Source organism: Panthera tigris, chromosome E2 (genome assembly GCF_018350195.1).
Source record: "Panthera tigris isolate Pti1 chromosome E2, P.tigris_Pti1_mat1.1, whole genome shotgun sequence".
Classification (NCBI taxonomy): domain Eukaryota; kingdom Metazoa; phylum Chordata; class Mammalia; order Carnivora; family Felidae; genus Panthera; species Panthera tigris.
In genome coordinates this window covers 41,924,391-41,952,253 of record NC_056674.1, presented here as the reverse complement: position 1 = coordinate 41,952,253, position 27,863 = coordinate 41,924,391, and the positions used below count along the sequence as shown (strand labels likewise).

At 51.3% G+C, this 27,863-nt stretch overlaps 1 protein-coding gene across 3 annotated transcripts in view; it reads right to left on the bottom strand.

The window, feature by feature from the left end:
* BEAN1 (brain expressed associated with NEDD4 1) overlaps window positions 1-27,261 on the bottom strand; it is a 36,820-nt gene extending 9,559 nt beyond the window's left edge. For 2 of the 3 annotated variants that reach the window (XM_042969136.1, XM_042969139.1), the window contains exons 1-3: window positions 27,055-27,261; window positions 17,255-17,361; window positions 80-343 (exon numbers count right to left, since the gene is read on the bottom strand). In XM_042969136.1, coding sequence (XP_042825070.1) covers window positions 80-343; window positions 17,255-17,279 — 289 coding nt within the window. In that variant the 5' untranslated portion in view covers window positions 17,280-17,361; window positions 27,055-27,261. The remainder of the gene's footprint in view (window positions 1-79; window positions 344-17,254; window positions 17,362-27,054) is intronic. The other variant, XM_042969137.1, reaches the window with a different exon arrangement.
* Window positions 27,262-27,863: the final 602 nt, after the last annotated feature.

The window sequence follows — 27,863 nt, the reverse complement described above, 5'->3', positions numbered from 1 at the left end:
ACCATGACAGGGTTGCCCCCTCCCCCACGGGTTGTCACAGCTGGATGGGAGGCTGGGCCCGGGGTGGACGGCAGCTCACCGTAGCCTTGCTCATACTCTCGATGGCGGCGGCGGCGGTGGTGATGGTGGTGGTGATGGTGGCGGCGGTGGCGGTGGCGGTGACGCTGGAGCCGGGCCTGCCGGTCCCTGCGGATGCTGCCAACGATGATGGTGATGCAGGAGAGGATGATGACCACACCTATGACTGCACTTGCCACCAGCACAGGAGACACGAGCAGGTGGCTGTGCTCCGAACTTTCTGAGAACGTGGGGTAGAAATAGCTGGTACGGTTGTAGCGAGCTACTGGGAACAAAGAGAGAGGACACTGAACTAAGGCACAGAACTGGCCACAATTTCTCCTCCATACATGCTGCCCTGGGAGTTATTTGTCCCTAAATAAATGGAGGACCGTCTGGGGTCCGCCCCATGGACTGAGTCCTAGCTGTTCTCATGCCAGGGAGGAAGGGAGCAGCGCTGTGTCCTGCGGCCTGCGGGAGCCTCTGCCAATGGCGGCTGACCTCCCCTCCTCTCCTCTCCAGCCTCTGTCCTGAGAGCTCAGCTAACTCACAGATAGCAAAAGAGAAGCTCAGAGAGGGCAATGAACTTGCCCAAGCCACACAGCAAACGAGTGGCAGAGCTGAGGCTGGAACCCAAGACTCAGTACTAGACAGGGACTCCACTCCACCAAGACATGAGGTTGGAAGGTCAGCATGACCTTACCAAGGTCTTGGCAAGGGGTGGGGAATGCACAGAAGGTCAAAGTATGAGGACCAACTCTGTTGGACTCTAACACTGGCCTCCTGCTCCGGGGTGAAACCTTACCTGGGGCACTCTAGGGAGATCAAGTGGTAACTGACCCAGACGTGTCAGGGGGTCAGATCAGATCAGATCAGATCAGAGGAGGCCTCCCAGAGCGACTATACTAATATTAGAAAAAAATAGACTTTAATCTAAAACAAAAAATGCCATTAGAGATGAGAGGGACATTTTATGACAAAGGGTCAACCCATCAGAAAGCTATAGCAATTATAAACATATATGCACCTAAGAACACAGTCCTAAGATACATGGAACAAAGGCTGAAGGGAGAAACCCATGATGCAACAGTAACAGTTGGAGACTTCAGTACCCCACTTTCAACAAGGTACAGAATTTGGTTTTGTGTCTGCTCTTGACTGGTTGTGACGGCTTAAGGTTTTGATGAAGTTCCAGCTTCTTATTTTTATTCCCTTGGCTGTCAGCTAGCTACCCTAAGCTAAAGTTTTCCATTTTTCTTCAAGACCCAGAGATGAAAGGTGGGAAAATGAGGCTCCCCGCCTTGTCCGTGTCTCAGGCAAAAGAGATCTGTTTCAGTCGTCCAGTATGACCTCAGTTTAGGAGGAATCAGTCTTTGGCTGTGGACATGGAACAAGCCCACCTCTCTTCCCTCAAGCTGGGCCAGTGGCAGAAGCTACTGACAGTGGTTCTTTTTCCTGTTTGGTCCAGGAGGCAGCCTCAGCATCTTTTCCAACACAGCACTCCACAGAGTGATTATACCTGGGCATGAAATGGAGCTTTTGGCCCCACTCATCTAGTGTGACCTCAGTGCCCCAGGCTACCACTCCTGAGCTGGGGGCTAGGGCTTTGGCTTGGACTAGAGCTAAGCCAGTGGCCACCTGCTACCATATTCTCTCCATTAAAGTACAGGCCAGCCAGCTGTCCAACCAGTGTCACCCTCTTCCTCCCCACCATGTGGCCTCTCACATCCGAAGCCAAGAGCAGGACTTAGGAGTGTCCACAGTATCAGCTCTCCTTGGAGAAGGTAGAAGTGTATGGGGTCCACACACTGTCCTGTTCAGTGTGTCCTGTTCAGTGTGTGTATGACTTGGGACACACTGGTCACCCATGACTCAAGGCAGACATGGCACCAGAGAGCTGGCCCATCAAGGCTGCAGGTGCCCAGCATGAACCCCTAGTGTTAGATGTGTGCACACATGCCTGTCCTCCTCAGCATGCAGCAAGGTGCTGGCCCCTCAGGGTCACCTTGAGGATGCTCCTCCCTCCACGGCCTTGGCATCAGATGAGAGCCTCGACATCCCCCTGCCCCCCCCCCCCCCGGCAGTGCCTGTCTCATTACCAGTTGGGCACAGAGATGGCATCACCCGTGCCTGCAGATGGAGCCAGTTGGCACAGGTGCCTGCCTGCATGGCCAGTTGAGAAATTAATCTTCCAGTTACCGTGACCAGCAGAGGTAGGTGCTGCTTTAAATTATGAGGGAAAGTCTCCCAATTTCTAAACACAGTGTCCATTTTATCAACAAGATATATATATGACCTCTCTGACAGCCCTTGTGCCCCACCCCTCTGCCTCTCTGCCCACCGCACACCAGCTGCACAAGGACAGAGGATAAAGCAAGCTTTGCCTCTATCTTGAACTTTCTTCCTAAGCTCCTTCTACAAGTGCCCATGATCAAAAGGAAATTGTACCTCAAAATACCATCTCTTCCCTGAGAGGCTGCCTCCCCCCACCCTGCTCGACATACCACCAGGAGTAGGTACTGTCTCTGGGACATTTACTGTGTGTCCCCCACCATGCTCGGTAGGTCTCACACACTACATTACCTCAATTCTCATGATGGACTGTGATGGGATCCTCAATTTAATAGGTGCGGAAACTGAGCCCCAGGCAAGTTAAGTAACTTGCCCAAAGTCACATAGCCCACAGAGGGACCTGGGGCAGTGGGCAGCCTAAGCCCCATGCTCTTAGCCAAGGTGCTATTCTGTGATTATCAGGCACTAGGCTCTGAGAGTCATTTCTTTTCTTTTCTTCTTCTTCTTCTTCTTCTTTTTTTTTTTTTTTTGATCTTGATAAATGAAAATGTTCCTATCCCTAAAATGATGCTTTGCTGCTTCTGAATCACTTTATTATAGTCAAAGCAGGCTATGACCTATGGCTTATCCAGGGTGAAGGCATATCAACAGCTGAACATTGCTGATAAGACACCGGGATTCCAGAGAAGGGAGCCAGTGCGTGTTGGGAAGAGACAGATCACAGCAAGCAGGTATTCAGGAAGAGGAGCAAACAATCGAGGGCTGGGGGAGGGGCCCCCTATTCTGTATATCTTCTATCTTCTGCATCTGTTCCAGAGGTGTGCTTGGGACTGTGATGAGGGGCCCTGGGGCAATTTCCCCACCAAGGAACAATGTGAATGATATGGTAGCTCTCACTGAGGATCTATCAGGACCGGTCAGGCTCTACACCCTTTATAAGCACCATTATCTCATTTACCATCACAGCAACCTGAGAGGTAGGTGTTGTCTTTCCCCCCAGTTTATAGATGGGGAAGCTGAGGCACAGATCTAGTCAAAGTGGAGCCAGAACTTAGATCCAGCCTGTTCTATGCAATTCCCAAGCCTCCACTAATACTCGCTCTGGTTCCTGGTGGGCTGAGGGCCCCTGGAGGGCAGGACGTGCGTCCTATCTGTCTTGTCACCAGGTTTCTCCAGTGCTTTGGGCGAGGCCAGCACAGAAAGGGAGCCCAGGAGCCATTTGAATGGCATGGAGGGAAGTCAGAGTCGGCTTGCTCTGTGTGCTTGAGTGTGTGGGGGTGGACCACGTGAGCTGCTCTCAGTCATTCTCACTCACCCACTGGCCCTTCCTTCTTCCCATCACTCACCCAATTGTCCAGCCCAGACACGGGATCTACAGCTGTTTACAAGCACTGGAAGATTGTTGGAATGGAGGAGGTGCTATCATATAGGGGAGTAAATCAGGGCTTACCTGAGGAGTCAGGGTCTGGGGTGGGCTCCAGATCAATGGTCAGTCTGGCAAATTCCACCATAGAAGAACTGTGGGGCCCCCAAGGAGGGCTCGGTGCATTTGAGGAATCATGAGAGAGGTGGAGGCTGAGGTTAGAGGGGCTGACATTGGCCAGACCGTGAGGGATCTTGAATGTCGAATCAAGAGTTATCCTTTATCCCAAGGGCAAAGAAGAGATATGGATGAAGGAGCGTGTTCAGAGTGTTTTAGGAGAGCCCTGTGGCTGCAGAAGGGGGGCAGGGTGGGAAGTGGGAGACCAGTGAGGAGGCAGCAGTCAGGGTCCACGTGAACACAGAGCTGGGGTGGAGGAGGCTGAGGCCCGCGGCCCCATACTGTGCAGAGCTGAGCATGGAGCAGGGCTCAGTTGATCTCACTTGATGGGCATAAGGCCACTGCAGAGAGTTCCTTTGCCTCTCCGAGTTGATGTGCCCAGAGCAGGCCTCAGAGACAGGCCTGATGCTTCCCCCTCTCTGCAGATGGGGTCCCAAAGCCCTCTCTGGGGCTGGGGTGGTGCCTGGGTCCAATGGCCACTGCTGTGCCAGGCAGAAGCCTCTGCCTCCAGACTTCTGGTCCAGGGCTGGGACTGGGAACCACAACTGAGTCAGAAGGTTCTACATGACCCAGGCCTGGATGTGGAGCTGAGTCTAGGGCTTGCTTCTCCTCTGTGCAGATGCCTTTGTTCCCCTCATTTATAGAGGAGGACACTGGGTCTTGGTGAGCTGAAGATTTGCCCTAGTTTTATGGAAGATCTGGGATTTGAACCCAGGCGTGTCTAATAATTCATCAAACAGTGGCACAGAGCAGGGGAAGAGAGCAGGACGTGGTAGGGGTGGAGGTGGAAGAACTGGATTCTGTTCCTGGTTCTATCACTCGCTTGCTGTGTGACCTTTGGCATGCCTCTGCCCTCTCTGGACTTGCTTGCCAGCTGTCCAAAGAGACACTTATTCTCAAACGGTCCTCCCTCCAGGGCGGGTGAATGGGTCTGAGAGGGGTGGGGAGGGTGGTGGCAGCCAGGTGAGCACAGAGGGTATGAGGAGGGGCAGGAAGATCCAGTCCTGTGTCAGGGGAATGGGGTCAGGGCTGGCTTCAGTCTGGGGAACATGTAGGGTAAGGAAAATGAGGCTGATGATCATTATCAAGTCCTTGCTGAGTGTAGTGTACAGGCAGCTCTACAGTCCCTCTGTCTGGGGACTGTACAGGGAGGCAGTCTTTGCAGACTGAAGCCACCTGAGGAGCAGTGACAAAGAAAGGGCACTGAGACACTGGAGGTGCTAAGCTAACATCTTTAGACGTAGAGTCCTGCCCGCCCCCTCTGAGAGGCTGGCTAGAAGAGAAAGGGGGGCCACAGACTCAAATCTGACTGATGACTCCTGTCACAGAAAAGTCTGAAGACATTTGTCACAGGTCTACTTCCCTGGCAAGTCTGGCCTTGGCAGTGTACTTCTTCCTATACTGCTAACATCACCAGGGTGAGGCTGTGCGGTCACTGCACAGAATATGGAGAAGAGGATTCAGGCACTATCTTCTCTCTGCTCGCCTTTGGCTGGTCCCAGCCTCCCAGCAGGGATGTGGAGAGGGGCTGGGGCAGGAGACACGGCAAGGGAGGCCCACTTGCTTAGGCATTTCTGGGTCTCCTTCTCTGCTTTTTAGGGTGGCCTCTCAGCCCACTTCCTGATCCCTATCCTCTGGTTGCCAGGCAACTGTGATGGAGAGATGTCAGAGTGCCGGGGGTTGGTCAGGGACATCCATGCAGGGGTGCTGGGTCTTGGGGGACAAACCAGCAGGACAACATCAGAGGAGGGAGGAAGGTGCACAGAGGGGTGAGGTGCCAACAGAGCTCAGGAAAAGAGGAGGTGCTCCTGGGGCGAGCCTGTAGGATGTCATCTTGATGGCAGCTGAATGTTGGGATTATGGGGGTGAGGAAAAGGCTACTTGGTGTACAGGATTCTTCTTATAATGAGGATACATCTCTATAAGAAGTCAGCTAATGTCATGTCAGGGTCCTGAAACCTTTTATTTGGCCATTTGTGGCATTACAAGTGGGGCAGATTATAGTAGATAGAAAGATTGGAATATAAAGTCATCTACCATCAATCCTCTATAAATTCACTCAGCCAACCAATCATCCATCCTCCTATGTATTTACCTACCTAGGCATCTACTCACCATTCACTTGATCATCCATCCATCCATCCATCCATCCATCCACTCATCCACTCACCAATACTAAGTGCGTAGTCCATGCCTGGACATGTTCTAAACAGTGGAGACATGATATGAGTCAGATGAAAATGAACCTCTCAAACTGTGGGAGGCAAGAGGTCCCACACAGGTGCCCCAGTGCTGAGGGGGAAAGGCTGGTACAGGATGAAGCTCACTGCTCTCCCTTCACACAGAAGAGCCCTGCTTCCATCTGATTTCCATATCAGGGGTAATAGGAGAGTGCTCCACTGCCTAGAAGATTTTCAACCACTGCATTAAAAAATAACTGGGAAATATAAGTGACTACCCACAGGCCTTTCATGGTTCCATAAATATAAGATGAAAGTGATTTATTCCACTATTAAGAGACCATGTAAGATATTATTAAGATGCCACTTAAATAAACTCACCAAAATTAACTCACATGTACTTCTACATATCTAAATTCTGCAAGTTTACTGTCTTGTCATCATTCACTAAGGTTTTATCTCTGGTTTGATGGATTATTTAATGGCTGGCAAACTCACTGTAACAGCATCACAAACCACTTTTCCCTATTTCTGCAGAAGAAATGGTGAACTGGCCTATGTTCCAGAACCAAAGCCATGACAGAATTAGGCTTTCCACTTGAACCCACACCAAACTCTCATTTTCTTGCTAGAATCATCACTGGCCCTGATCTCCTCATTTTCCTTCCTCTTTTGTCCACACCTAGAGTTGGCTCTTAGGCTATTTTCCACAAAGAACACAGGGTTATATAACACCAGGTGAGTCACTGTCATGCTCGATGAGTAGGAAATCGTGGAACTGTGTTGAGAAGCAGATGCTGGGGGGCTGGCTTGGCCCACTCATCAGCTTGCATTACAAGACTCAAAATCATAGCTTGGAAAAACGACCATTTACTACAACATGGATTTTCCAGGAAGTTCAATGAATAATTGATAGATAAAATGTTAAATTTATGAATGCTGCAAATTATCCCCGGCTTTCCCACCATAGCTGGGCCAGGCTAGGGCTGTGTACTTGGGCCACAGTATCATCTTCCTCAAGTTTTGCTTTGGCCTTTTGGTTTTGTGGGTTCTGATCCTGGAAAACGTTACAGGTGATGGGACTTTGTCCCCTGCTCCACAGAGGTTCCCTCACCTCCCAGAATTTACAAGGGCACCTGGGAAACCAGCATGAGGGCAGCAGCATGTGGAAAATAATATCCCAGGGGCACCTGGGTGGCTCAATCAGTTAAGCATCTGACTCTTGATTTTGGCTCAGGTCATAATCTCGTGGTTTGTGAGATCAAGCCCCACGTCAGGCTCTGCACTCACAGTGCTGAGCCTGCTTGGGATTCTCTCTCTCTCTCTCTCTCTCTCTCTCTCTCTCTCTCCCTCTCTCTCTCTCTCTCCCTCTCTCTCTCTCTCTCTCTCTCTCTCTCTCTCTCTCTGTCTCTCAAAACAAAAAAAATCTTTAAATGAAAAAAAAATAGTATCCCATATGTAGAGAGGGCTTATTCTAGGAATGCAAGAATGGTTTAAGACCAGGAAATCTATTAATATGTCACTTCAGTAAGTAGGATGAGAAAAACTAACAGACTAGGCAAAGCCAGAGACCTCTTGGCCATGATAAATCCAGTGATCTTAATTGCATGTCAACATCACATTGAACCACAGAGCTTTGGAAGAGTTTCTCAGCAGGTGGTTCATGGAACATGAATTCCTAAGAACATTATGGGATGTTTGCCCCCCAAGATGGCTTTGCAGCCCTGAGCCGTCTTAGGAGCCAAACCAGCCCCAGTATCAGGCCCTTTATTCACCAGTATTCTGTATCCTGATGTGAGTGGCCTATGGTCCTTTGGGAGAAGGGATGACTCCTCAGCCACCTTCCTTGGGGGGAAACCTAGAGCTCCCCTGCCAGCGCATCTTGTCCTAGGCTCTAGCTAAGTAAGATACATATTCCTGGGTTCAAATCCTGGCCCTGCTTCTTGCAGGCAGTACCCTCTGAGCAGTTCACCCCTTGGAACCTCTATTACTTCAAGACTCAAGATTTTAAACCTTAAAATCTTAAGAATATCCCCTAGACATAGATCTAAATATGAAAGGCAAAACAGTAAAGCTTCAAGAGGAAAACACTGCAGTGTATCTTCATGACCTTGGGTTTCTTAAATAGATACACAGGTACTAACCATAAAAAAAAAAAATGGGTAAGTTGGGCTATATTAAAGATCTTTGGTAGGAGTTTGAGCTTCATGGGAGGTGGGCAGGGGGCCAAGGAGCTGCCCAGGACTGAGATGGGAACAGGATCAAGGCCATGGCTGGAGCAGGAAGAAAGTTGTGAAAGACTTTCTAAATATATTCATCATTTGCAACCTGCGCAGGACACTGGAGAATGCTTCCCATGGAGGTTCCTGTCTGCATGGATGCCTGGAAGTGGTTAATAGATGCCAAGATGCAAGAGTCCTTCTTCACATCTTTGTGGAACAATCCACTGTTTCACAATGAGCTGTTTCCCTCTAATGGGTTTGTTCTTTGCGGGATACCCAAGAGAATAGCGACACCGTCAATTACAACAGGTCAGTGTCAAACAGTGTTAACAGAGTGTAGTACGTCTTGTGGTGATACAGGAAAACTAACTTGGGAATCTAGGCTTCATGTTCAATGAAAGGACCTAAGACAGCCTTTCTCCAAACAAGTGATAAGTAAAAAGTCCTGCAGGATTGCTTTTCGGTTGGAAAAATACAAGTCTTAGCAGCTGACAGGAAACGTGCGATATTTACCCAGGGCTGTCTTTTGATGATGCCTCACGTAACCAGTGCCTTCGGTGCCTCTGATCACCTATGTTTTAGTATTAGTGTCCCTTTGGTACCTCCCTCCTGCAATGGCTTCTGCAGCAGAAGTGAAGTCCTTGGTGACTCAATCAAACCTAGAAACAGACCCTTGTTCTGTTTTTATAATATGTTTTTGCGTTCTGTTCTAAGTCAAAGCTGCTGCTGAACAAGGGGAAAATGCCGTGTGCACCTTTCCCCTCTCACGCGCCTTTTGTCAGCTGGCCGTCCCTGTGGCCCTCGTAACAAGACAATGGTGTCTAGCTGGGCCTCTCACTCTTGTGCACTTAAAAATAAATTCTACCGTGAGAGAAATGGGTGGATGTGCTAGGACTGAGCCAAAATTGAGACTGAAATGATGGGTAAACATTCATTGAATCATACACCAAACTTCAGCCCCTCTTGTGGTTAAGCTATTTAGTTCAGTGTTTTTAGTTAATACTCAATATAATTTATATTTGAAAAGAATTCAAAGAATACTCCACAGGTTTCTGAATATACAAATCCAGTTATAAATTACATAGTGTCTGAGAATTTGAGAGTCATGTTGTTTTAGATAATTGGATTTTACGCTTGGTAGATACGCCAGTGCACTGGTTTCGTGCAGGTATAATTGATCACCCTGCCCCATTGTGAGGGGAACACAGGAGAGTGCCACGGTGCCATGACTCCCATTGTTTAGGAAGTGTCAGTGACACACTGCACGCACAATAGCCACATGTATGGTAAGGACAGTACTTAAACTGTTGGGATCACTGTCAATACTTTAAAATGTTGGAGGTCGCTTTTTATCTCAAAGAAATGAGATTTTTGAAAAAAATTAAACTATTTCATGAGCAATCCTTTAAATTTCATTGAATCAAAAACCTGAAATTTCAAAAATAGACAAAAACTCTTAATAAGGCTGCCATCCATCTTAAAAGGGGCCCACCTTGGCTTTTACATTGATAAAATTTTATTCTCGCTGTTTTTCTTGCAACACCCCTTCCCCAATCCTCACCTTTAACCCCATTCCTAGGGGAGACAAGTATCATCCAGGGGATGAAGGGCCCGGGGATGGGCAGAGAATAGCTCTGGAATGACTGTCTCTGGCAAGGCCTAGAGATTACCTACAGACATGGAGTCCAGTTGTGGCACAGGGGCAGAGGGAGCAGCCCCGAGAAGCCGACCGTCAGGGGGCTGATGGGGGACGTGGTGTTTACATGTAGAGAGAAGCGAAGAGAGAGGACTCTGGGAGGTGAAATGTACTCAAGCTCCCAGAGGGATCAGTGTGGCCAGTGCCCTGGGCTTAGATCCAGAAGCCCTGCTTTTGAATCCTATCTCCTCCCCTGGCGGGTCCCTGGGCATGTGACTTGTCTCTCTTGGGGCCTCTTTCTTCTCTCTGGAAAGCAAGCGGGCCTGCACGCTTCTGCAGTGACATCACAGAGGACAACCAGTTTTTCCCAGTCACCCTGGGCACAGTTCCAGGTGCAGGCAGAGCTGAGTTTCAGGTAGCTAATCTAGGGTAGCTCTTGGCAAAGAAATGGCAGTGTCCTTACACATTTCTATTTGCAGGAAAATCCATCTCCTCTCTCCCCAGTGCACTTGGCCCTGTGATGCCACAGGTGATGACTCTGAAGATCATGCTTCCCTTGACAAGATTTCTAGATACAGAAGCCATTTTTCCCTCCACCAACCTAGGGCTCAGTTTTTAGATTTTTCCTTTTCCAATACTCCCTGGTTGTGGCAGAAGAGTCTGGACAGTGGTCCAAGTGATGGCAATGGTGCCTGGGTCCAGGGGGAAAGATGGAGTCCGATTTGAAAGTAAAACCATCAGGATCTGCAGATTAAATGGAGTGGTGGTGGATGAGAAAGAGAGCACTAAGAATTGACCAAGTTTGGAGCCTGAGCACAAGAAAGGACTAAGCTGCCATTTACGGAGATGGGGAGGATGACGGGCAGGTTTGGTGGGGGACTGGGAGTCAAGATTTAAGGTTTTGACATGTTACATCTGAGATGCTCTGGAGAGACACTGAACAGACATCTGAGTGGAGATACATCTGAGTGGGCCAGACCGTCGGATATATGAGTCTGGAGCTCAGGGAGAGTCTGGAGCCAGAGATGTAAATTTGGGGGCTGTCAGTGTATGGGTGCTGCTCAATGCCATGAGGCTGGATGACATCACCTAGGGAGCTCGCTGCCAAGGGGGGTGGGGGACAGTGAAATGCAAAAACGTTGCCAGCTGTGAGTGCCCTGCAAAGGCTGGGGGTACTGTGTCATCACAGGTTTTCCCCGCTCTCTGAAAGTAAAGGGTTCCCATGAAACCTTTCATAGCCAAAATGGTGTAAAGTGAAGAAGAAGTTATCATTAATTCACTTGGGAAAAAAGGTTTTAGGGTCCCCAGGCGCCCAAAATAACCTCTTTTAGGCTTTTCTGAACTTAGGACACATCTTGCTAACGGATGCACAAAATCAAGATAGGGCACAGGTGCTCCCAGACAGAGTTCAAAGCTATGGCGGCTGAATGAGGAGATGCTGGGTGTGGTTCTGGGGAAGGAGCTTGGTGGGCCCACTCTTGCTGTTTGGGGTGTGCGCTGCTTCTACCATGGCTTGCTTTTGAAAGAAATGCTGAACAGTTTTCACTTTTCACCTTTTTCCACAAAAGCGAAATTGTCTTCCGATTTCTTTCAGTTAGTGAAAACGGGTACTAACTTGGCTCTTTTGTAAAAGTGAAGTGGCATAACTCAAACTTTCAAACACTGGGGAATACCTGTAGTACCGAACACATTAGGTGTTCAAGCTGAAGTTGATGCCTTTCTGCCAGGGAGTCTAATATAAAATGTGCATTTCAAATTAAGATTAGCTATCAGAGGCTGAGCACTTGCTGTAGTCAGACCCTGCCAGACCAGAGAACTCTGAGGACAGGTAGCCAGGGCATTCATGGTCCTGCTGCAGAGTGGACTCTCCATCCAAGGGGTGGGGATGAAGGACTGGACTGGACTCCGCCCTTGTCCTTTTGTCCATCTGTGGTTTAGCTACAATTGAGCCCTGGAAAGACCCACCTGGGCTGTATCCCTGGCCCCATCGTTTTCTAGCTGTGTCACCTAGCGTAGTCTCCCCCTGTCCTCGAGGCTCAGCTTTTTCATGTGTGGAATGAGCACACACATCCTTCCCTTGCAGGACTGCTTCAAGGAAGCCATGTGAAGAAATGATCATAGGCCTTGTGAGCCCTTTATCTACAATATCTCATTTGGCCCTTACAGCAACCCTCTGAGGTGGAGCCTTTAATTAACTTCCATCTTACAGATGAAAAAACTGAGACTCAGAGAGAAATGTCTACCTGAAGTCACTTCTGCTATTCTCTTGCCCACTCCAAAGTCAGGCCACAGCAAGGAACGAATAGGGGTTTCATCCCACAGGCCAATGATCATTGCGTGGTGCTTGTGTGTGTTTAAGGGAGTCTCATGTTGCATCCAGGCTCAGTAGGAAGGAATGCTGCAATTGATGGGCAATGTCTGCTCTAGGAACAGTAGTGGCAAATTGTGAACGTGTCCTGTCATTTGTGTTCCTTGCCCTCAAGTCCTTCCTTCTATTGATAGCTAAGTCTCTGCAGAGGTAACTCTTATTATAATGAGCAGAGCAGAAAATAGTAGTATCTGGTCCAAATCCCAAATTTACCTCCAAAATTCCCATGTGTCTCTGTTTTCCCTGCTCTATCACTAAAGGCGTGGGTAACACTAAGCTGTGTAGGGAGGAGGTGGTCAAAAGGACAGGACTTTCAAGCTTCTTGAGCATCTTCTCAGTGTCTGGCATCAGCTAGATTCTCCTCGTGGAGCAGGTTAAATCTGAACATCAAACAGGCTGGTATGACTATTTCCATGTTATAGAGGAGCAAATTGGGACTTGTAGTTGTTAAACAGCTTGCTCCAGATGTAATAGCTGGTAAGTGTCAGCACTAGGTTGTACACGAACCCAAGCACTGTCTACCACGTCACACTGATTCTGTGAGAGACCCAAACCCACCCAGAGGCTCTGCCAGACTGCAGTTCCTGCCAGCCTGTCGGCAGCCCAAGAGCTTAGCAGAGACAAGTCCCAGCTGACTTCTCCGTGGATCAGTGGATGCAACCCTAACCCCCTCCTTCCTGCTTTGGTACAGGCTCAGTCTCTCCGGGGTCCCCAAAGCCCCTTCTTCCCCAGATCTATCCCTCAAGGCCAGTGGGAAGCAGGCCACCCCCATGTCACAGGGAGCTCCACAGGACTCTGCCAGGGGCTAAGAAGAGGTTGTGAGGCATCTGTTCTTGGAACCTGGGTCCCGGGTGAATCCTGGGCCATGCTGCCCAGCTGGGGGCAGATGGAGAAGACTCCCATGTCTCCAGTTTTCCTGAGGAGCCAGGCTGGTCCTCCTCCAGCTCACAGAGTGGCTTAAGGCTAGAAAATGGCTCACTGGCCTGGCACTCACAGACAGAAGACCTGACTTCTCTCTCGCAGTGGTCGAAGCCTACTGAGCTTCCCCTTCCTGTTCTTGCCTCCACCCTCTGCCTTAAGTCTTCTTACCTGCAGAACTTGGGGGAGGGGGCTGTCTCTGGAAGCCAGGGATGAGCTGCAGTGCCCACAAGGTGGGTGAGATGGGGTGGAGGGAGTGGGGAGTGTGCAGTGTGGGCAGTGCCTGGGAGGAGTTGACCCAGCCTGGTCTGGTTAACTCCTGCTCATCTCCCAAGAGGCCAATGGACGGTCCTGCTTTGCCCAGTGTCTGAAGCTGTGGAAACTGGGCAGACCCATGTCTGTTGCCTGGCTCTCCCCCTACACTGGTTACCTTTCCCCGCTCACTCTCCTCAGTCTCTGGACCCCCCTGCTAGGAGTGGGGTCTTGCTTAGGAAACTTTAGGGTTTGTTTTTCCTTCTGGGGACTTTTCCCCATTGGCAGGGGATTAGGTGTAGGGAAACCCAAATGGGAACAAGCTATGGCTCCTCCCCTAACTTTTCCAGGTTTTAATGGGCCTTGGTATCTTCACATGTACTGGGAAAGATAATTTTATGAGCTAAGAAAGTTAAATAAATTCCATTAGATGTCTACATTCACAGTACAGGAAAGGAGGTGTTACAAAAGAGTGTGTGTGTTCATGGCAGGGCCCTCCTGGTACTTCCGGTTCCATCCCTTAGAATGTTCCTGTGTCAGGTGTTTTTAGGATGTCTGGAGTTCTGTGGTTCTGCGTCCCTTCCAGAACTTGTGTGAGGGTCTCTTGTCTGAGTGAGGGGGCTGCCCACAAGGCATCTGCTTCATCTTGATTCGTTTACGTGTCTGGTTGTGAGATGAACATTTACTGAGGCAGCAATTCCCAGGTTGAATCTGAAGTGTGGCCCAGACGGAGGCAGAGTCTGAATGGCAACCTGATGACCCAGTTTGGACCCCCACCCCACCCCCTCCCCGTCTCCTCAGGCAGTTGGTGCTGATGGGTGTGTTGGAGGGGAAATGAAGGTCCCTCACAGATTTCTGGCCTGAGGGACTGAGTACATGGTGGTGCCCTAAACCAACACAGTAACCAAGCAAAGCCAGTTGGAGTGAAGAGCTGTGTCTGGGACAGGCTGAATCCGAGGTGTAGAGGTAGGGGCCGCCCTGAGGCGCCTGGGTGGCTCAGTCGGTTGAGCGTCTGACTTCGGCCCAGGTCATGATCTCACAGTCTGTGAGTTCGAGCCCCAAGTCAGGCTCTGTGCTGACAGCTCAGAGCCTGGAGCCTGCTTCTGATTCTGTGTCTCCCTCTCTCTCTGCCCCTCCCCAGCTCATGCTCGCACTCTGTCTCTGTCAAAAATAAATTAAAAAATAAATAAATAATAAATTTAAAAAAACTTAAAAAAGAGGTATGGGCTGCCCAGGGGAGACAGGCAGCAAAAGGCAGAAGAAAGAATCTGAAGGTGGGCAGAAACCAGGCTGGGAAAGAGCCTTGGAAGCTGCTGGCCTAGAAGCTTCAGCTGAAAGCAGAGAGGGGATGAGAAGGTCTAGAGTGTGTGCAGGGGGAAGGCCAGGGGCGAGGCTTGGGCCCCAGCATCCCGGGGCAGGCACGGCAAGAATCCACCCTTCCCCACTGCCAAAGGACACCACCAGTGGACAGTGAGAGGAGGACCAGATGGCTAGAGGGGCCGGAAGAGAACCCAGAGGGCTCAGGGTCAGGGAATGCAAGGGAGAAGTCTTCAAGAAAGCTAAAGTGACCAACAGGGAGAACTGGAAGCTACAGAATGGGTTTAGTGACACAGAAGTCAATGGGATGTGTGGTGGGGGTGCAGAAGCCAGACTGAAGTGGGCTGGGGTTGCTGAAAGGAGGGGCAGTGAACACTTTCCAGAGGAAAGGGAAGGAGTCAGACTGGAAGACATAAGAAAAATCTGTCAGAGAAGGAGAGGGATGATGGAGGAAGGGGCAGGTCTGGACAGCCCCACAGTGCTGAGCCTGCCATTGCCAGGGACCCCTTCTCCATAAAATCTGAACAGATCCCAACCTATATATAGATGTGAGTAGAGCTGCACTGGCTGAAGCAGTGGGGTGGGGTGGGGTGGAGGGGCGAGGGTTCTGCCCGCACATGTGCCCCTTGCTTTCTGTGGAGCCTCACAGCAGCCCCGAGCTCCCAGAGCCCACTGGCCTCAGACCACCCCTTCATCTTACAAAGGAGGACTGGCCAGCCAAAGCCATGGGGAGAATCTGATGGCACAGTCAGGAGCTTCAGCTCCTACCCCATCCACTGCTTTCAGCTCCTCATCCAGAGTGTTTAACTATACATTTATTCATTCAACAGACATTTATTGAGTGCCTACTGCATGCCAGGCACTGGGCCTGTAGGGATGTGTAGGAACTGCTTCTGAACAGCCCCGAATATCGATGACCACACCCTGTTAACCTCAGGAGGTGAGTATGCAGAGGGCTGTCCTGTGCCGATGGCCTCTGTTTATGCAGACAGGCAGGGCTTTGCGGGGTCTGGCTTGACCCCAGAAAGTTCTGGAATGCGCTCTACACTCAGCAACCCAATTTTACTCTTTACCAGCCTTCTGCATTGCCAGCTGCTCAAGGGGGTGAGGATGTGGCCATTCTAGCCCTCTGTGGGGCAGGTGTCCCTGGGCTCCAACGTGTCCCTGAATGGGTAGCCTTCTTACCTGGCCTGAACTTGGGCTCCGATTTCCTGATTATGCCGCAGCAGCAGTGACAACAGTAACAGTAACTTACTGAGCTTGTACTAATACCGCCCCCCCCCCCCAACACCGCTCCTGAGACAATGAATCCCACCAGTCCCTTCTTCCCCACGGCATACCTGGTGATGGCCCCACCCCAACGGGATACACCAGCTTCCTGTGCCCGCCCACAGCAGCAGTCCCTTGAGGTTCAAAGGTTTAACAACTGAGGTTTCCACCATTTAGAAGAGAGGACCCCAACCTCAAGCAGTGACATGTAACCAGTGGTGCACATTTGAACAGACATTGGTGAGTGGGGGTGAGGGATTAGCTAGAGTGAGCACGGTAGAGGGGGAGATGACACATAGAGGAGGGCCTAGGGCGAGGCCCTTGATTTCACACAGACTCACAGTCCTGACTCATCAAGGAGAAGGGACGGGGGGGGGGGTGTTATGCAAGTCCTCCCAAGTGGTACCAAGTGATGATGGTTTTGGGGGGGCACAGGGGACATCACAAGAGAAAGCAGGTGGCTGCCATGGGGACAGGTAAAGGGGACGCCACAGTAAGGGTGGGAGCATGAGTCAGTGAAGGTGGGGCTGGTGGAGACTAAGGGAGCTGCAGCCTTGAGCCCCAGGGGTACACCTGACTGAGCCCATCGCCTGGACTCATGGACATCAGGGAGCCAAGACAAGAATGTTATGGACAAAATCATCTCAAGGCTCCAGCAGATTAAATGAATTAATCAGTAAATGAGGGGCTTCAGGAAGGGTTTCCTTAGGACAGTGAACTCCAAGGAGTGTGTTCTGGAGCACCCATCCTGTGAGACCCTCCTTGTGGTCAAATTTGGGAAGGCCACTGGGCTTTCACTTTCCTATGGCAGCCTCACAACACACATCACCACATTAAAGGCTCTGAAAAGTCCTGTGGTAACAAAAGCTACTTAACTTGTCTCACTCAGCATTTCCCACATTCATTTGGCCACAAAATTAAAAAAAAAAGAACAAAAAACAATCCCGTTAATATCCCTCAGAGGAATCCTGACCCACACTTTGTCAAGTGCTGATACAGAGGGATTGGTAAAAGTGGGATGTCTCTTGCAGAAGTCAGGGGTCTTCTGTGTTGCCCTCCCCCCACCCATCATATCACATCAGCCCCTGATCAGACCCTTGGGGCTCTTTGGCTAAACATCCTAGAAACATTCTCTGCAAACTTGACTCTAAGCCCGGCCCTTGCCTGGCCCCGAGCCATGAAGGATGTGAAGAGAAGACTTACAGGGGCAGGGGCGTTTGAAGGACATGTAATCCTTGGAGCAAAATAGCGGAGCCAGCCTGCCCACTTGTACAGTTCCAACTTCTTGTAGAAAAGGATCCTCCGCTCACCTGCAGAAACACAAACAGACAGGTGATGGGGCGCCCGCATGGTACCCACTGACCCTGCGAGCTTGGCGTTCAGGTCCCTGGGCTGTTAACCTCTGGGGAAAGGGTGGTGACTATGACAGCATGTGCCCAGTCTGGGCAGGGGTCTGAGGGAGCTCTGGGTGGCGGAGTGTGGGGGTTCTGGGGCAGGGGTGGGGCAAATGCATGCTGGGGTGTCAGTGGTGGGTGGAGGGGGGAATATCTCCTCCGGGTGGACCCTTGAACAGGAATGAGAGATACCCTGGTGTTCTCCTGTCTCATGAACCTGCCTAGGACAATTGCAATAGATCATGGCATTCTGAGCATTTTATACCTGGAAGGACCCTTAAAGACCAGCCCAATGTCCTCATATCACAGAAGGGGAACAGACGTAGAAAGGGTAAGGTGCCAGTTCAAGGTCCTAGAGCTGGCTTTGGAAGGGTATTCAGAGTTTGCCTAACTGAAACCTTATTGTTATTACTATTATCCCAACACTTTTAAGGGGATGATGCTCTTTTCATTCCCATTTTATAAATAAGGAAGTTGAAGCTCAGAGGTTATGTAGCTTGTCCAAGGTCACACAACTTCTAATTACAGGCTGGGACTAGAACCCAGGTCTTTTTTACCCCAAAGCCTCCATCCATTGTCAGCAAGCATATCACTTGGAAGGCACCTAATAAAGGCCAAGAGAATGAAAATGTCTCTTCCCCAATCTCCCTGCCTCCCCTTCCCTTCAACCTTAAACTTGGTGTGACACCTGAATGAGCAGCAAGGGTCACTCTAACACCCATTTGCAAGAGAGGAAACATTTTCAAAAAATGCCCCAGCCTCCCGTGCTGGTTCTGTCTCTCCCGAGCTCCAAGTGACATGGGGCTGTGTGAACAGCAGGGAGATACAGTTATTTTGTAGGGAGTGTGGTCACTAGACTTGCAGAAACCAAACTGCACCTTTGGGGGTTGCTGAGCGGGAACTGTGGATGTGGAGTTTGGTGGGTTCCTGTGGGGGAGAGCCAACAGGAACCAACAGGAAACAGCCTGGCCCCTCTGGGTCCCAGGAGGCAGTTGACCTCCCTGATCCTGGGGGTGACACTGTGGACAGAGCTTTTGTCTAGGACTCAGGTCCCAAGATTCCCACCCTTGTTTCCCTCAGGAACCCTTTTCATTATATACAGTTTTTCCTCCAAATGGGTTCCATGTTTTGATGGAGACCATTGGCCAAATTGCACTGATTAATAACACTTTTTCTATTTAATAGATGAATCCAAGATCTATCTTTGGAGAGCCTGAAATCAGAAGTCCAAGTCCTGCCACTTCCTGGAGTGTGCCTTTAGGCACAGTACTTCACCTGTCTGAGCTGCAGTGTCCTCAGGGGGAAATCAGGGTAGGGCACTTCACTGGCTTTGAGGATGGGGGGTACGTATGTCATGTTCATTCTGTTGTCCTAGGGGGTCAGGGGGAGGGAGCCATTGCTGCCACTGACCCTGGGGTCCCTCTCTCCAGATGGCTCCTTGCAGCTCAGTCTTCTGGGTGTGAACCCCATATTCCCCATCCCTACAGAAACCAACAAGAGTTTTGATGCGGGAAGGGAGGGTAGGATGTGATCTCCCTAGGCCCGGTAGAGAAGTCTCTCTGGCATGGCAGGCTGCTTGGGGAACTGTGATTTCACACCAGAAAATTCTGAAGAGTCTCAGGGCCTGGGATCTATACTTTCTAAAATACATGGGTGTACATGCATCTGTGTTCACGTTTGTGGGTATGCCTGTGTGCACTGTGGCCACGTGTGTGTCTGGAGGGAGACTTAAGCAGGCTGACAGGCCATCTTTCATGCTGCTTCCAGAGAGGTCTTTCTTAAAGGCACAATGGATCATGTCATTCTTTTGCCAAAAACCCTTCCATAAATCCTCAGTGTCCCTAGGAAAATGAACTGACTTCTACCACTACCTCCACCGCCCTGGTGCTCTGCCTGCCTCTCTAGTGAACTGGCGTAATGTGAGTGCTTAATAAAAATATGCTGCATGTACACTTCCTATAGGGTCACCGTGGTGGCTCCTGACGCTGTAGAGGGTGCTGCCCACCCTCTAAACTCCAAGGGGTTATCTCCAAGGTCTTGCTTCTCCTAGAGGCCCCCTGTACCCCCTCTTTCCTCCTTGTGGGCCCTGTGATTCTGAGGTGAAGGTTGAGACAGCATGGAGTGTGGGGGAGGTGGGAGATGGGCTGCCTAGGGCAGGGGCCAAGAACCCTCGCATTGTATATTTTGTGATCAGTTTGGATGTTTGGCAGACTGTAAGTTTCCAAATGGCTCAAGAGGCTGGCAAGGGGCTGGGTCAGATAGACATTTGTGTATATGGAAGCATTCTGGGCACTCCAGCTTTTCAGGTGTGACCCACACTCACCAAACACCTGCTTGCGCCAGATGACATCATCAACATTATTGCAATGTTCCCTGATGTGGGTAATACCATTTTCATTTTGCAGATGAGAAAACTGAGGCTCCCATTGTCACAGAGAAAAGATGGTGGAAGGGCTATGCGGGAGGGGTCTTGTCCCCCAGTGTTCCTCAGTTACAGCAGGGACACCCTACAGAGATCTGATACCCTGGGTGTCACCCCACCCAGGGCTCTGGCTGGCCAGCTTCTTGGACACACTGGGTCTCTCATGCCATTTCCTTGGCATGCCTTTCCTTTCCTCTCCACCTGGCAAACTCCCATGTGGCTGTCATCACACGGCTGAAGAAACCTCTTCAGTGAAGTCCTCTTTGACTGCTGGAGACAGAATAGCCATTCTGGCTATGCCTCCACAGCACATGGACATCCTTCCAGGATGACTTTGGTTCTAACTTGTTCCAGATTGTTAGCTTCTTGTGGGTATGGAGGGCCAGTGTGGCCTCTGGGAACTCCCTCGGGGCTGAGCACATTTAAAAGTATGTGGATTCTAGAACAAATCCACCTTGGCCTGATGTCAGCATAGGACTGCAGTGTTGAAGCTGCCTTTTAATGATGCTCAACTTCCTGAGGAAAAGGACGCCCATGTAAGGAACTGAGATGCTCCCCGACATCGTGGGTGACAATGATGCTGACGTTAGCTAGGGTACCATTTCCCGCATCATGTAACTCAGTCTGCGCTTCACATACATCTTCTTGCTGCATTCTCCCAGCATTCCTGGATTGCATCAGTTTATTCAAATATTTACCAAGCACCTAGGGTGTGTCCCATAAAACCCTTGGAAAACAAAAGGAGGGGCTTTTAGGGTCCTAAAACAGCAATCTCAACCTTACTGTTTCCTCCTCCCCTCCCCCACTTGTGGATTTCAACATGAGGACCTACAGGAAAACCATTTCATGGTGGCATCAGACCCTCTGCTTGGGTGGAGCTTTGGTTGGGTTATCAAGACAAAGGAACTGGATGTCAGGTATCTATGTGTGCAAGTACCCACCCCGCTCTCCCCACATGTGACCAGAGCTGCTGTGAGGACACAGTGATGGGGGTAGTGGATGGCCAGGTTCGTCACGAATGGTCTGAGATTGTGCTTTGCTGGGCGAGGTGTTCCGGAGCAGGGACTGCAGGAGTGGGGGTTGGGCTTGGACCCACTCTCAGGTCACGTCTCCCCCCTGCCCGCCTGTCTCGGAGCCCAGCATCCGAGGCGAGGCGCGTTCCTGCCTGTGACTCATCTGCGACTGTATTGTCTGGCTAGAAATCGGAGGGCGGGCGGCGGCGGCACTCCAGGCTCTGAAGTGGCTTAATGGTGTGCGGCAAGTCCACGTCACTCCCATTCCGCCTCACGTCCCCACTCCCAGAATACCTCGTCTGGGGCCCACTGCGACACTCAGACCTGGGCAAATGCGTATGTGGTTGAGGGGGGGCGGCGCCGCGCCCCTGGCGGGCAGAGCTGGGCTGGCGGAGCCGGCTGGCGCAGTGTGCAGGGGCGGCACGACGCATGCGCGGCAGTCGGACCCGGGAGGGTTCTGCGGCACCGCGGTAGACCGCGGACAGCGAGGGGCCGCAGGAGTGGGCTGGCCTGTGGAAGAGGCCACGTGACTCCGTGACGCTGATGCGGCACTGGCTCTACCGCAGTCACGTGTCGTCAGCCCAGGGGATCTCAAAACAAACCCCCCATTTTGCAGATGTCAACACTGAGATTCAGAGAAACGAAGGGGGTTGGGTGAGATCATGAGCTCCCGGCCCCAAGACTACCCTTTGGAAGATTTTAAGCAGGGGAATTGCACGGTCACCTTTTAAGAAGGTCTCCCTGGGCTCAGTGAGGAGGGGGGACCAGGGGTTGGAGGCAGGTGACAGAGGAGCAGGGAAGCTGTGGTAGGAGATGATGGGCTTAAATGAAGGCGATGGTAAATGGAGCAAAGTGAGAAGCTACATTCTTTGGTTTGACAGTATTTATTCAGAGCCCCTTGTGAACCACGTTTTGGGTGCTGAGAATAGAGAAGTGAAGCAAACACTGACTGCCTGTCCTCACCAAGCTTCCTGCTAGTGGAGGAGACACACATATAATGGTGGTGTTTGTTAGATAGCAGTAAGGGAAGGAACAGAGGCAGTGTGTACGTGGAGACTGAACATTTAGATACCGTGGCTGCAGAAGGCCTTGGTGAGAGGGTGATCTGTAAGCGAAGACTGGAGCAAGGGAGCTAGCTGGGTGAATAGCTGGGTGGCTATGTGGGAGAAGGGTATCCCAGGGGGAGGGGCCAGACAGAAGGTCCCTGGGCAGGAGCATGCTGGGTGGGTTTGAGAAATAGGGCGGTTTGTGTAGGGGATATTCAAGAAGCAGGACAGATGGATCAGATGTAGAGGGTGAGGAAGAGGGAGCCTTAAAGATGGTTCCCTGTGTCTGCTTGGGTGTCTGTAGGTGTGGGGGGAGGGGGGATGGTGGAGAAATGGAGGCCCTTCCAGAGGTGGGTGAGGTGGAGACTCCAGATCTAGACAGGCCAGATAACTACTGGTGCTTTCTATCCTTACTACAGTAAATGCTCAGGGACTGTTTACTGAATGAATGAATGATGCCGTAACAGAGATTCCATGAACCTGTGGGTGTGCAGGTGATTGCCCAGAGCCAGAAGAAAGTCAGAGATTCTGGACTGTGGTGAGACACACTGATCTTAAAAGGGTTGCATCTACCTCACCAGGCAGGGGGCTAATTTCTGGGGCTGCGGGGGGAGGGGGTCCCCAGGTGGCAGAAAACCTTCCTCCTCTGCAGGAAGGTCTTTATATGAGGCTGGTACCCAGCTGGTGTCTTTCCCAATGGAGAAGAACATTACTTGGCAAGTAGCCTTCTGTAGAATCAACTGCTACCTCCTTCCTCACTGCCACCAAGGTACAACCTCTAAGGGTTGATTTACTGTCTACCTGCATAAACCAGTCCATCTACAAACTGGCAAATAGGTCGGGCCAAGTGGGTAGAGAAGCATGATTTAAGGCTCAGGAAAAACCACACAGAGGGCACCACAAAGCATTATTTATGGCAGTGAAACACGAGGGATAACCTCACTGTCCAATAAGAGGATAGGCTGAGAAAATTATAATGGAATAATATATAGCCATGAAATAATAGTTTTAAAGACATTTTAATAACATAGGTAAAGACTTTTAGTGGAATGTTAAGAAGGAAAAAAGACCCAGGTTATATATAAAAAGGCAGGTTACAGAACTCTGCATACAACATGATCCTTATTTTGTAAAAGAAAAAAAAAACCTAGAGAAAATATTCATATATAGAAAAATTTTGGGAGGAAATAGATGCAAATATTCACCATCATTGGGCTCTCTGGGCAGTGGTGGGGTTGAGGATTTTTGTGTTTTATATTTTTTATGATTTTCCAAATTTTCTACAATGAACATGTGTTTTATAATCTGAAAAATCATTAAAATGAAGATTTGAAAAAACCTTTCATGCTAACAAAGAATAATTAAGTGATAAGTCAGTGATAGTTAATTGAAAATTTTTAAAACTAACTTAATTGCCTTTGACCATGCCATTTGTTATTGTAAAGATTAAAAAAAAAATAACTTGTCTTTGAACTTACTGGTAAGGAGCTTTATTAAAATGTTAGGTAAATAATTTCCATTTTTTTTTTTAACCCTCATCAAAATTTCCCTGGCTCTTGAGCAAGTCCTATTTGCCAAATTTTTGAGGGAATGGTTTCTGCCACAAACCTTAATGTTTTATTTTCAGGCAAGCTATACACTTGGCAAAAATAATAACAATAGACCTTCTGTTTGTAAAACACTTTATAATTTGCAAAGCATACTAAGTGCTGGGTACTATTCTAGGCTCTGAATATAGGAGATATCATCATGAACAAAATGGTTAAAAGTCCCTGCCTTTGGGGAATTTATATTGATGAGAGTAGACAATAAACAAATGAATATGATATAGAGGTGTTAGAGGTGATAGTGCTACGGGAAAAAAATGGAGAGAAGAGTGATAGGGAATAAATTGGGGGGGGGTTGCTCTTTTAAATCAGTTTCATTACTGTTTGAATACAAAACATGAAGGTGTCTCTAAAAATTCTCTGGCCCGTGGACAGTTAACATGAGGTATAAAATGATTGATGATATCCCTGGAGGAAGCATTCCAATAACTAATTACACATCATCTAAGATACAATGTGCTAATTATCAATTTTATAAACTCATAAAATTATGATGAGTCATAGGGATGTTTTAAGTATTCTATACTTAGCAACGTTAGATAGCCCTTAACCTTTCCCAGCCTCAGTGTTCTCATCTATAAAATGGGGACAATTTCAGTACCTAAATCAGAGGACTGTTGTCGGAATCCAAAGAGAAGTGCTTAGGCATGGAAAACAGTATGTGTTCAGGATATGTTCATAATGCAGATGCAGCAAGGCCACTGGGAATGGTCCATCTGACACTGCCACGTGTTTCCTGTATATTACTTCTTCAGTCCCCACAAATGTAATGGGAGGTACGTAATATTTGTTCCCACTTTCAAGAGGAAATTGAGGCTCTGAAAGGTAAATCTTCTGCCCAGAATCCTATGCTCTAAGCCTAGGCAGTTGGGTCCAAGTAGCCATGTTCTCAGCCATAGCTCCATTTTGTGTTCACTTGCCCAGGGGCTCCAGAAGCCCTCCTGGCCTCAGTTTCTACATTTAGGAGGCTGAGAGCAGATTTAGACTTTCCCACCCCTTACCTTGTGCTCTGAGCACTTCCAGGGCAAAGGCTTCAGGTAATAGGCCAGAATGTGTCTGTTTATTCCCAAAGACTTAAGATAATGTCCATATCTCCATCACGTTCCCTGTGGGCTGTGATCCAAAAACTGAGGTGGACCAGGAGATACTCACCTCCTAATCAGTTCCTGATTAACTCTTTGGGGAAGAAGAGGAGTGAGAATTATGGAAGATGCAGGGATGTGACACCCAAGTGGGCGAATGGGGGCGGGGTACATAGGAAGAAGAGCAAGGGGGTTTCTGTAGAGAAGGAGCCCATTCTCCCTATATTACCAAGTCCCCATCAGGCAACGTGTGGACAGACTCACCCTCCCCTGCCCTGTTCTGGGCAGATGGGCCACAGGTGGCCAGGACAAGCATGGATGTCCACAAGCTGGACCTTTGTTTTCTTCTCAACAGTGCTCCTGGCACCTACACCCTCCATGCCACCTGAAAGATCCCAGCATCCTCCCCTAGATCCTGGGCCTCGCCTGCTCTACTCTGAACCCGAGACCCCAGCTGCACAGACAGGCAGATCTCTTCCTGGGGACCTTCCAGCTCTGAAGTTCTAACCTCTTGGTCAGCCACTGGCTCCATTTCCTCCCCAAGGTTCATCATTTCTGGTGCCTCCTGGCTCAATGGGCTGGATGGTCAGCATGGAAACAGGGTTGGGACCCCTCAGACCTGCTGTCTCCTTGCCCTGGCGGCTGCTCCCCCTGCTGCTTTCTGCTGCCTGTCTGAACCATCACTACTGGAACATCCATGCCACCTGACAGCCTGATGGCTCCTCAGGGAAAGCAATCCTCCCTGCCCCACCCCCTCCCAAACCGCAGAGTGGAGAGAGGTGTGCAGAATTCCCTTGCACCCACTGTGAGAGATGCGTGAGAAGCCCTCCACCGGGGCAGCAGACATCAGCCAAGGGCAAAAGAAAAGCCAGTCAGATACAGTCTTTTCCATCCTGGATGGATATGGTGTGGTAGGGAGGAGAAAGCCCGGCCAGGCAGTAGAAAGCTTTGGGGAGGAGGGAATGTCTGAGAAAGGGCAGGCCCCAAGTTTTGCATCACAATTAGATGTCAACAAGGCCTTGAGGGGATTCAAAGCCCTCCGCAAAGGGGGGTTGGTAGGGGTCTAGTCCCCGCCATCTCAGGCGAATTCACTGTTTTCAGTATCTACTGGTGCTGGACACTTCATCAAATGACACCTGTAGCCAACCTGACTTGAGTCCTGGCTGTGTGCCAAGCACCATGGTAGCCGCCGCCCCCGCCCGCCCCCCCCCCCCCCCCCCCCCCGCCAGCAGCATCTCATTTAATCTTTTCAACGCGCATTCCCCGTGTTTCAGATGGGGAAACTAAGGCTCAAGAGAGGTTAAGTGTCTTGTCTCAGGTCACACAGCTAAGAATAGGAAGTCAGTCAAGACCATACTGTAATACCAGAGCCCTTAAACATTCTGCTCACAACAGAATCTTGCCTACTAGTCAGCGGAGGAAACTGAGGCACAGGAAGTGAAGTCAGGGTGTTTGAGGAGAGGGTCTAGAAGGGCATCCTCAAGACAGGTGCCCATGGGACTGTGTGGGTCTAGACCAAGGATCAGTCTCCTGAAGCCCCTGCCTCTCACCTGTCACTTATGCCGTCGCCTTCCCTGCCACCCCTGCTTCGCCACCCCCACTGACACCCGCGTGGGATCAAGAGGGCAGCCCCTAGGTCTTCTGCGCCAGCCTCCAGACCGCAGAGCCGATGGGGGGGGGGGGAGTGGGGAGGGGGGGAGGAAAGGCTGCGCGAGCCAGCCGGGGGGTGGGGTGGGCACTACCCAGCTTCCGAGGGCTCTTGGGGAGAGGCGACTGTGGCCCTTCGAGCTGCGCAGCCAGCCAGAGCAGCCGCCTCGGACTCAGCCTCGAGTCCCATTTACCGCGCAAGCGAAAGTCTGCCCCAAAGCTAGAGAAGGTGCGGCGGGGACGCCCCCTCTCCCACCTTTGGTGCTGAGATAGGCGTCGAAGCGGGGGCTTGGCCAGGGGGTGACCCGCCCGTCGGAGGGTCAAACTTCCTGGCTCAGGGGTGGGGGTTGGCTCTAGCTTCAAACTCCGCAAAGCCGGGAGCCCCTTCCCTCTTCCACCCCGTCCAAAAGTGCGTCCTAGTTTCCCCTTCTTGGGTGGGTTGCTCAGGGGTCCTGAAACCGAGGGTGCGGGACGGGGGAGGCTCTCTTATGCCCCCCCACAGGAGGTGGATGCTCCGAGAGACCCTCCCTTCCCTGTGGCTATCCGGCGTGCTCAAGGGGTAGCCTTGGCCCGGCCGGAGACGCGCGGGCCGGGGGCGGGAGTCTGGGGATCCCATTCGGAGCGCGCTGCGGTTCGTCTTCGGACCGCCGGTCCGCCCTCCTGGCGCGCCAAGGCTCCGCGCGGGGCGCCCCAGCTGTGTGCGTGCGCCGGGGCCGCCACAGAGCTCGGGGAGGGGGCCGGGACCCCCTACCCGCCCCTCCCCAGCACCGCCCCCGGCCCAACGCCCCTTACTCGGCTTAGCCGCCTCGCTCCGCTCCGCGCGCCGCAGTGCCGGCTCCAGCTTCGGCTCCAGCTCGGTTTCCCGCTCTGGCTCCGGCTCGGGCTCGGGCTCGGGCTCCGGCTCTGACTCCGGCTCCGGCTCCGGCTCCGGCTCCCGCTCCCGCTCCCGCTCCCGCTCCTGCTCTGGTTCCCGCTCGGATGCCTCTGCGCTCTGGCTCGGGCTCGAGCTCGGGCTCGGGCTCGGGCTCGGGCTCGGGCTCGAGCTCGGGCGTCGCGGGGGGCGCGCCGCTCCGCCTCTGCTTGCTCGGCGCGCAGGGGCGGGGCGGGTGGGGCGGGGCCGGGCCGAGCGGACCTGCTGCCCGCGATCCCCAGCGGAGGCGGCGGCGGCGGCTTCTCAGCCCCAGTCCCAGCCCTGTCCTGCCGCAGCCCCGCCCGCTTGCCCGTCGGCCCTGCGCCGCCGCCCAAGCCACAGCTGTCCGCTCCCCGGCCCTCTAGGCGGCGCGCCTCCCTGGCCTCAGCAGCGCTGTGTGGCGGCTTTGGGGCTTCAGCAGCTCTGGGCCGCGGCCCGGGTCATCCCTGTGATGGGGGGACGCGGGAGGGGGAACCGCCGAGCCGCGCCCCTCTGTGCGCAGCCACCCCGACACCCACGCAGCTGCAGGCGGGACGGGCGCGGCAGGGAGACCAGCATGTCAGACGGACAGGCGTGTGTAGAGAATGACATACAGACAGGTGGGAGCAGAGAAGGACAGACACACAGACATGTGCAGAGAAGGGTAGACAATGGCATGTGCAGGGAAGGACAGCCAAACAGTTTGGTCAGA